This window comes from Nipponia nippon, unplaced genomic scaffold, assembly GCF_047370975.1.
Source record: "Nipponia nippon isolate SJK-2023a ecotype South Korea unplaced genomic scaffold, ASM4737097v1 scaffold_21, whole genome shotgun sequence".
Classification (NCBI taxonomy): Eukaryota; Metazoa; Chordata; class Aves; order Pelecaniformes; family Threskiornithidae; genus Nipponia; species Nipponia nippon.
Window position 1 is genome coordinate 7,982,906 of NW_028262338.1, and position 9,968 is coordinate 7,992,873.

Consider the following 9,968-nt stretch of genomic DNA (forward strand, 5'->3'; position numbering starts at 1 on the left):
CTCCATAACATTTCCAGATAACCAAGTGTAAGTGGTTTTTGTTTGACTTGAACCCGCCCGAGTCCTTCCAAACCTCTTGGAAGGTGTCAGCGTGCCGTAGCGTGACCGAGGGGAGCGGCGCTTCCCTCACAGCCACTGCTTTGCTTTGATGTGATGGAAGCAACTTTCTCCTACAGATATTACTGTTCTCCTCTTCCCTGAAATACTATCAGAGAAGGAGTAAACTGATCGGATTCTCTGTGATCTGCTGCTACATATGCACACTAATATTTTTGTTGGGCTAAAGGGCCCAATTCGTAATCAAAGCATGTGCTGACAACCTGCACACCATCTCCTAAATCCCTACCGGTCTCTGATGGCTGCTAGGAAATGTTTTTGCCTTAGCAGCCTTCTCTTCCTTTCCAAATGCCTCCTGTCCTCTCTCCAGACTTCACCGAGTTACTCTCGGTTTACCTTTGAGTAAAAAGTAACACAACCCAGAAGGTTTCTTTCACTTTCTAGTAAACCATAAAATACAAAGTTAGCTGATATTTGTGGAATCGGTGTTCCAGACTCAACGGCTTGCCCGGGAGATGCTGCAGGTCCCTTTACGTATCTGTATACTGTGTGCTGGAATCCAGTCGATATTTAGTATTTGTTACATTAAAAAAGGGCAACAAAATACGAAGCCTGTATTTTCCCCCAGTAGTGAATTGGAGTTTTTGTAAATGCCTGAGAAAATGACGCCCTGTACATGGAAATGTTGTTGTACCTTTAAATAAAGCTACCCCAATTCGCTGCACACTCTCAGGGACAATTTAAATCAATGCAGTATCATTACAAAGCGGTATGTAAGCAATGAGATATAATTAATGCGTTGATAGGCAAATGATCGGCAGATAAGCACTGAGTGGGGCTGAGCTAGTCTGACTGGCTGGGAAGGAGCTGGACGTGGCAGGAAAGCGTGGATAGGGATCTTCAGGGACCAGCCCGCATCTTCACTTGCCCTGTGATCGGCCCCCTCTCAAAGGGAAAGGCAACAGCTGTGCCTTCAAAAATCGCCTTCTCCCGGCCCTGCCAACTTCTGCCTTTGCAAAAGGCTCCTCGGGGTAGAGCACGGAAAGCGCGTTATTCCAACGGCCCTGGTCTGCTCAGCTCCGCGCCCGGCCCCCCAACGCCCCCCGCTCCAGCAAGCCCGCGCAGGCACTGGAAAGCCTGGAGAAGGAAAGTTTCCTGCAGCTGGGAAAGGCAACTGTTAGCAGAGACTTTGCGGGAGCGCTCAGCACCAGCAGCCCCCGGACCCTGGCCTCCCCCAGCCCGCACCACCCGTGAAACCAGCTCTGGCTTTCCCATTCAAAATGGGAGGAAGAGCCACGCTTCTGGGAGAATTTCAGCAGCTCCCACTGGGGGGGAAGGAAGAAAAAAAAAAGGGGGGGGGAGGGAAAAGGGGGGCATTTTGATGCATTTTTGACCCCCGGTGTGAGAGATTTGCCCATCTCTGAGGCGCAAGTCGAGACTTGTTTTCCTCCCAGCATTTCAACTTTGTATTTCCCCCTCACCCTGAGAAAGCCACCCCTCCCACCGCCTCCCTCGGAGAAAAAAAAAAAAAAAAAAAAGAAAAAAAAAAAAAAGCAAGCCCCAAACCTAAAAAACCTTTTCCAAGCGACCGGTGGAAATAGTCCGCGCTAAAAGGTAAATAAATAAGACGAATTAAAATGCCGCCCGATCGCTGCGGATTTCCAGGCTGGAGGGACAGGAGAAAATCCCGGCGGTGCCTGCGGGGCGAGGGGCGAGGGGAGAGGAGCCGCCTGCGCCGGGACGCGGTGGCCGCAGCCGGGAGCCCCCGGTGGGCGCGGGTCCGCGCCGCCCGCGCCCGCCAGCGCCCCGCCGCCCTTACCGGAGCCCCGGGCGCGGGTCCGCGGCGCCGCTGGCCGCTCTGCCCGGGCTGCGCGCCCGCCCGCCGGCGCGGAGGTTGCGCGGCTCCGCTCCGCCGCTCACTCCGCCTCGGCCATCGCCCGCGCCGCCGCTGCTCCGCTCCGCTCCGCTCCGCTCCGCCGCCGTCAGCGCCCGGATTTCTCGTCCCAATATTCCGACCGCCGCTATACAACAAAAGCTTTCTCTTTACCAAGACAGTAGTAATACGTCCCAGGGTAAACCGGATGTGAAATAGGCTGTGACTTCATGCCAGAGAGATTTTATTTTAGAAAGGAAGGTGGTACCAAGCTCTCATCTAGAGACCAATCCGCCCATTTTTTATATGCAGCACAATTTAACTTCCAGCGCTCTCGCCCTAATCCCTTTCTCTCTGGCTGCAGACTCAAATCCTTCTACAATCTGCAGCGTTATTATTGTTGGGGGGGGCTGCGCGGCCGGGGGAGGCTGCGCTGGCAATCTTTAGACACTTGCAGTTTACAAAACAGTCTATTTTAAGGGCGGTACATTAAAAATACAACCGACCGGCGTTAGCGTTCAACCTTTGATCAAATATTTAATCGCGGCACAAATATGAACGCAGGCTAGCTGGAGACGCAGAGGGTGCAGCAGGACGCGTGTGCGCCTGGAGGCTGTGGCACCCACGGGGCGCCGGGCGGTGGCCCCGGGGCAGCCGGCGGGGACGGGGACGCCGTGCGGTCCCACTGAGACCCGGGGAACGGGCGCCGGGACCCGCCGCCCCCCCGCACTCCGCACGCCCTTACCGGCGGCGGGGCTCGGCCGAGGGCTCCGCTCGGGGGCTCCGGCCCCGCTCCCCCGCGGGGCCGCCGGGAGCCAAGCGGCGGCTCTGCCCCGGCCCCCGGTGTCCCGCAGGGGCCGCGGCGGGGACGCGCCCCGGCTGCCCCGGGACAGGGACAGGGACAGGGACCGGCCCCTGCCCACCGGCGGTCTCTCCGCGGGAAGGCGGCGTCCAGCGGCCCCGCCGCGACCGCCCTGCCCACGGGGGAGAGCGGCCGGGGCGAGGCGGGCCCGCGGCGGGCAGGGCCTGAGCGGCATCGCCCGGGGCTGCGGCTCCGGCCCCCGGCCCCCTGCGGCAGCGGCGGCCGCTGCTGCCGGCCGCGAACGCGCTCAGCTGCCGGAGCTCTGTCCGGCGCGGAGGCAAAACGGACTCCTCCGGCGGCAGTGTCTGCTACTTACAACGCTCTACCGGCGTCCGTGGGGTGGGAAAAATCCTTATCTCGTGTGCACCTACTGGGCTTCAAATACTGGCTACTCTTCCCCTCTCAGTGCCATCGCCCATCCAGTTTCTGTTCCCTCCTATGATGCTGTTCCAAGGGAGGTCAAAATCCATGTATTTTGTCAGAGATAGCCTGAACCGGTATCCTGTGCTACAGTTAAACTATCTGTTGCAAGCCTTATCCAGATTTTAAAATCAAATATTGCACATTCTGCACATCCTCACAAAATACACGATTTGTTTGTCTTTGTAACAGCACGAGGATTTGGTGTGACCCAACAAACCAATGACATTCATCGCTAAGGCTGGCAATAACTTCCAAGGTGGCAGTCATTTTGGATAAGTGCCTGACTTAGAACAGTCTAAACGCTGCAATGATTTTCCTAAGCACAGGGAAAATAGAAATTTTGTTTATCAAGGTCCCCTAGTGCACCAGGTTCACCCCGTCCTTATGATCAGCATTAAATAGCCACCAGGTTATTTTAAAGACTCACGATGGACTTTTTGCTTACTTTCCTGACGTTCCCAATGTAGTTCATCTCATTTTGAGCCAAGGTTGTTAGCAGTGCACAGAAAAGCAGGGAACAGAAAAACCTACTGACTTCCCAAGGGAATAGTAAGTAGCGACTTTTCACATCACTAGCACATAGGCATGCTCTTAGTGGCTCGAGGTACTTTCCAAGTAGGCAATGTTTCCACCTTCATTTGCTCTTAGCTAACATAATTTACTATTCTTTCATTCTTGCACTGAAGCATGAGAGAGTTTTGCTTAAGCAACAAGTAAGTTGAGGTCCTCAGCTGAGTTTACGGAAAGAGCACAAGGGATTTTTACTGAAGTACACGGACGTTGTGTGTCTGTAAAACCGCTGAGATTCCTTGCCCTGTCACCAGGGAATTAATTACATTATCTACAATGACCTTCAACTGTTTTTTCTAGATGAATAATATATGTTTGCAAAAATAAATAAATGTTCAACATAGCTCCAGTGTTTCATTTTCCCCGTCGTTTCTGATGAGCAAAGAAACGATAAGTACATGTGCTGCATGTGTGTCTGCGATAGGTAGCTGGACAGACAGATGGGCTGAAAAGCGAGCGATGGAACGGCTAGAGGTTCAGCTACCTCTGTGCGCTAAGATCCGAGCAAGTGGGCAGCTGAAGTAGTTTCAGAGCCAACGAGACATAACCTTGCATCCTGCTTTTTTCTTCTTGACTTGTTTTCATTAGTATACAAACCATGGCAACTGGTTTTATTTGAGTAAAGCGTCAAGGGTTACACAGGATAGTCTTTGCCTCCATGGATACGACTGCCGCATGCCAAAGGATGATATGTTTCTCTGAGTTCTCCCTGGGTGAAAATATTGACCTAAAATTGAAAGTTGCTCATTCTCTCTCTAATTTTCATCTGTTCAGAAAGTAGGACAAAACTATTTTTCCTCCATGGCTGAGATTCCTGTCCATCAGTGCTCACACGTAACCCAGATTTTCCCTTTTCTTTTCAAGGGCCGTTATCACAGTTATCGTATCATTCCATAGTAGACGCTCAAAATATTTGGATGCAATCAAACAAAGAAGCTGTTTTATGGTGGACCGTGGTAACAAAATAACTGTTTCTTAAGGAAAAAAAACCAACTATAAGAGAAAACATCTCATCTTTAAAGAATATAATTTGTTGTTACCAACAGGAGTGCTCTTTCGAAGAACAAGTACAAAGTGGGAGATACAGGTCTTGCAATTCTTACTTTTCCCTTTCCCATCCAAATTCCACTGGCCTAATCCAAACCCCGCTGAGGGTAATGCATTTATCAAATAAGTCCCTCTGTGGGTGTCAGGCACCTAACTTAAGAGGGCATCTTTGAAAGTCTCAAGCTGTATACAGGAATGTGTGCATTACCAGTGAGTCTTAGGGTCGTATGATTTCATTCTGGAGCGGATTGTTCAGATGAGGAAGGGAGCATGCATTCGAACTTAACGCCTCCAAGTCAGTCGGTATTAGGTGATGTGCATCTCACTGCATGGTTTCACAGTCACAGTTGGAAGATGAAGATGTCAAGGAGACCTAAGTTTTTTTCAAGTCAGCTTTATGACTCCATAGAGTTTTCAAAAAGAGGCGATGTCATTCATGTTACGAGGTAGTGCAGAGCTAAATCCTTTAAAAACAATGTTATTAAATCGAAACAGTCAGCCAAAACGAACTTGGCACAGCTACTATGTGCAACGCTTTGAACCTTGATGTTAGTGCAAGTGATTAGTAGCAATGAAGTTAAACCAACTGAATCCTATTTTGGTAAAATAAATTTATTAAATGATGGATTAAAATTGACAGAGAGAAAGATCTTTAAAGCAGTTAGAACGATTTTTTCTTTTGAATTTCTAGTAAACACTTTTTGAAACCCGGCCTATTCCTTAAGTGCCTGCATCCTCGCTCTGTGTATATGTGTATACGTAACACATAGACAGAGTACTTACAGAAGTCATCAGGGAAGATTTTTTTTTTTCCCAGTGTTGTGGTTTTTATCACGTTGTTCTGTGTGTGTACAAAATATACATATGGGTTTTTTAGTTCTGGAGCATATATAAACCAACTGAAATTCCACAGCAGAATGCTTTGACACAATGTGTCCTGAATAGCCAAGGGATTTGAATAAAGCAAATGAAACTCCGAGATTTACTGGCATACAGCGGATCGGATAAAGAATTAAAACAGAAAGACCATCTGCTCCAAAGCTTTGAACTCTGTTATTTACCAGTCCGGCTCGTGTGATTAAATGGAAATATTTTGTTAAAGATACGATTTGAATTTGATTTCTAATTTAATGTGTTTCAAAAATACATTGAAGAATAGCAATTGACCCTTTGGTAGACGTAACGAAATTCAGTTGCTTAACTTTTTTTTTACCTTTAATTTAGAGCCACAGTCAAGAAATCAGGGCATATAGTTGCCAGCTAGTGTTTTTATAAGAGGCAAGTGATGACATAAAAAAAACGTTCACTGTTGTTACGCCTCTTTCATTTTACAGTGAGGTTCTATCCGTTGCCTCTCTCCTCTTCAAAAAATTAGTAGAAAGAGAACTTCCAGGGAAATACGAATGAGAATCGTCATGAAAACAAGTTGCGTGATTTTCAGAGAGTCAATCTGAGATACGCTGCCCATTAAGGACATCGGAATGTTCTTCCTAGACCTGTGTCGAAAGTTGAAAGTGGCCCTTCTTTCAACCCGTTAGCTATTAATAATGGAATAAAGATGTAAAATAGCTGATGCCCAGGAACTTAGAGACAGTGATGTCTCTTGAATTTTAAAGTCTCCAAATACAATATTTCAAACAGAAAACAGAATTACTTACAAGTTTCTCAGACTTTCTAATCCGCAGAGACAACAATTTATTATGCCTTGCCGCGCTGTTGCCAAACATCATGAAATTCAATCCGTAAGGCCAGAAATGGAGGATTCTTTCCTAGATAATAATACGATTTCTTGTCTGATGTCAGAAAGGAAGAATGGGATAATAATCTGTTTTCTACAAAACCGCTGTGGAATTAATGAAAACCACCAAAAAGAACAAAGGTCACAACCGGGAGCCTGTGGGGATTACAAGAGCCGGGTAAATCCAGGGGGGATCATTGACGAGATCTTTTTCAGGAGGTTTTTCCTGCAACAGCTGGATTTATCTATAGTGGGATACGAACACCAACTGTGTTTATCTGCCGTGCTCTGACTCTGCTTCTGATGAGGTGAAGTCCTGACTGGAAATCTACGACCTCCTGGGGCTTTCACAGCACCCTTTTAGTATAAATTCAGCACACCGCCTACACCGAGGAAGCTCCCCCGCCAAGAGGGAGGAGCGTGCTCTGGGCGTCCCGGTGTGGATGTCATTCAGGTACCCTTCAGAAATAAGAAAATAACTTTGTGGCTCGCTGTCCTTCCTGCTCTGCATTTGGAAGGAAAGATTTGTCTGGGACTCAGGCCTTAGAATTATGACTTGCGGTTTGATATACTTAATGACAGTTCATATTCCTGTGGACCAATGAGATGATAACCTGTAATTGCACATTTTCTTAAGCAACAGTATTGATCCGGAATGATGATTTTTCCTAAAATCAGATAGGATAAAAATCTATGTAAGCAGAAGTTCTAGCTTATTCAAAGTTCCTGAAGGTTGATAGTTTTTTTTCCTTTAAAAAATCTATCTAACAATACAATGTTTAGTGCGTTAATAAGCCCTTGGTACTTATTATTTGTGGATAACGAAAATAAGTGACTATGAAAAGAAAGTGGTCAAAGTAAAATAAATATTTACAGAGATAAGAAACAATAAAATAAATTTTAAAAAATTAAGGAAAAAAATCCGTAGGGAAAAATTCAGTTCACCATTGTCCGACTATGAATATTTGCCTTTGATTGAACTAAAAGATGTAGAGTCAGAATATCTCAGCCTGAATTCAGAGAGATGCTTAAAATGTGCTTAAATCCATCCCTATTCAGCCAAACACTTAAGAATCCACTTAATGCCACGGGTCATAAATATTCTTAAACTTAAATGTGTCACACTGGGCTGAATTTTGCTGCTTTGCTGCTTTGGAAGCCGAATACCCTGCTGACTTATTAGGCGACCTCAGACACATGTAATTCCTCTCCCATGTCTTGATGCCTTTATCTAGCATGAGAACATTGCAACCCGTGAAGTTCAGTGAGCCAAAATTCCTGCAGATTTCAGTGAGCGCGATACTAAGCTGAAGCTTTCTTGCAAATAGGGTTTAGAAACCAGAGCAAAGTTTGTAAAGCAAAGGTAACGCACACGTTAGCTTGCCAGGTGCTGGGTCCCACTGTCGTTTAGAAGCACACAGCCTTTGATTCACCCATTCCTCCTACTCCGCTGCCGCCTTAGAGCTGGTGACAAGGAGGCTCTTGCGATGATTTTACCTTCCAGTTGGACATGCCGGATGCTTCCGGACGGCTGGCATTACTGCGTGGAGATGTACTTGCCCGGCTGCAGGGCACTGCCAAAGCGCTCTGGCATGCGCTGTCCTGTTCTAGAGTTTGAAGTCTGCTGTAGGAACAGCAGAGTAAACGTTGAAGTGATATTCGGATTTTCAAATTTAATTTTTGTGTGACCTGCCTAGTGCTAAAAATCCAAGCGTAGTCAGGCGCAGCAAATACCGATGAGGAATACACGGGGACAGTCATTAACGCAGTGATGTTGTAATGGCATGATTTTACGCTTAGCTTTTGCACTCACCTCTTTTAAGGTCTTTATCCAAAAGGTACTAACACAACTCCTCTGCGTTGTCCTCCCATTTTAAAATTATTTCTCTTTGGTTTTATACCTACTGAAAATTATACAGAAAAAACGTGTGCAGTTTGCCCCGAGCTGCTGTGCTGGGGTAATTGAAGGTCCAGGTGTTAGCGGCAGGCATTTACAGGCAATATAAGGGCAGGGTAGGCTGCAGGTAAGCCCTCCTCTGGCCCCAGGCTCCCAGTTTCTGCGCGTTTGGCTTCTAAGGTGGGTTCTTCCTGATTTCTTCTGTGGTTTATGTTGCTTGTTTTTACTGTTACAGATTAAAACCTGATTTATATGTTTTGAGTTCCCTTGCAGAGCCCCCAGTGTTAGTCAGGCAGAACTGAAATTTTGACGTTGGCTAGAGAGCTGCTTGATGAACCTTTAATGTTTTTCTTGCTGATTGTAACCTACTGATTCAACTACATTTCCCGTTCCAGCTATTTTATTCGTGGAAATATACCTCACAATTTTTATATTTATATGCCAACTTTGCAACGTGAAGTCTGCATTTACAATAGTTTGCTATATGTGGTTATATTATATTAGGAAATTATTGTTTTCTTTGAAAAGCAGCTGAAATAATTGCTGGGCTATGGAGGCAAAACTCCAAACAAATAAAAATAAATACTTCTCTGGGCATTATCAGTGAATGTAAATATTAGTTAGAATTGAAACTGTCTTGTAATCTGAATCTGTGTTTTATTCTAAGGAGAGCTATAACAATACCATTTCTGAAGGTCTCTGATAATCCAAGATAATCCAAGTGATATTTTAGAATGTGAGCAATAATCTTCAATGTTGCATAGCATAACCAGTTTTGCAGGTGTGTGGATCGGCTCCCCAGCAGGTGTGAACTGGCCCAGCTGGGCTGAGTTGAGCTGGGTTGTTGCAGCAGCTGTGGATCTGGTCCCCACCTACTACCTGGTTTCAACAACTAGGCACTTGCTATGAACAGCCAGGCTTGCTCAGGTAATATGTGAAAAGGCGGTCAGCTTAATACGAAGCCATGTTTAGCATTCATAGTCTTGCTGCTTTCGTAAAACTGTTAACGTGTTCCTCATCTTTGTAGCGTGGATATTGGTGTGCACTTCTACTGCTTTTGAGATTCTGTGTACTAATGTTAATTTGTTTGTGTTTTAGAGCTCGAACTGTTACTTATGAAAATTACAAAATGTGTCTATATAGAAGCAGCACCGGTTTAGTCAGTAGTGGTTCCGTAAAAAGGAGTGTGGAGTCTTTTCTTACTGCTGCCAGTCAAGAGCCAAGCAATTGAGATTAGGACAACATTCAGGCTAACAGTTGGTGGTGTGACTGGGAGGGAAACTACTTTTTCACTTGTGTTAGTCCTGCTGTGGGGAGAAGAGCTCTGCGTTTCTGCGAGCAGTTCGGTGGTGCGGCTGTGGGACCACCCTCTCGGTTACCGCTGGCTGCCCTTACGGAGGGGAAGGGGAGCGCGCAGGCTCTGGACGCGGGAATGTTGTTATTAGCAATATTTCACGGGCTGACAAAAGGTTGTCCGACTTTCTCATTTGGTGGTAAGGTA

The 9,968-nt window shown here is 46.5% G+C and overlaps 1 protein-coding gene across 3 annotated transcripts in view; it reads right to left on the minus strand.

The window, feature by feature from the left end:
* Positions 1 to 3,260, minus strand: part of GABRA1 (gamma-aminobutyric acid type A receptor subunit alpha1) — a 44,940-nt gene extending 41,680 nt beyond the window's left edge. Inside the window, exon 1 of one of the 3 annotated variants that reach the window (XM_087760125.1) lies at positions 3,109 to 3,260. Coding sequence is in view for 1 of the 3 variants with exons in the window: in XM_087760123.1 (XP_087616249.1) it covers positions 2,105 to 2,162 (58 nt within the window). In the remaining 2 variants the exon portion in view is untranslated. Of the gene's footprint in view, positions 1 to 1,876; positions 2,276 to 3,108 lie in introns of those variants that run through there. The other 2 variants (XM_087760123.1, XM_087760124.1) reach the window with 2 other exon arrangements.
* Between the last annotated feature and the right edge of the window lie 6,708 nt (positions 3,261 to 9,968).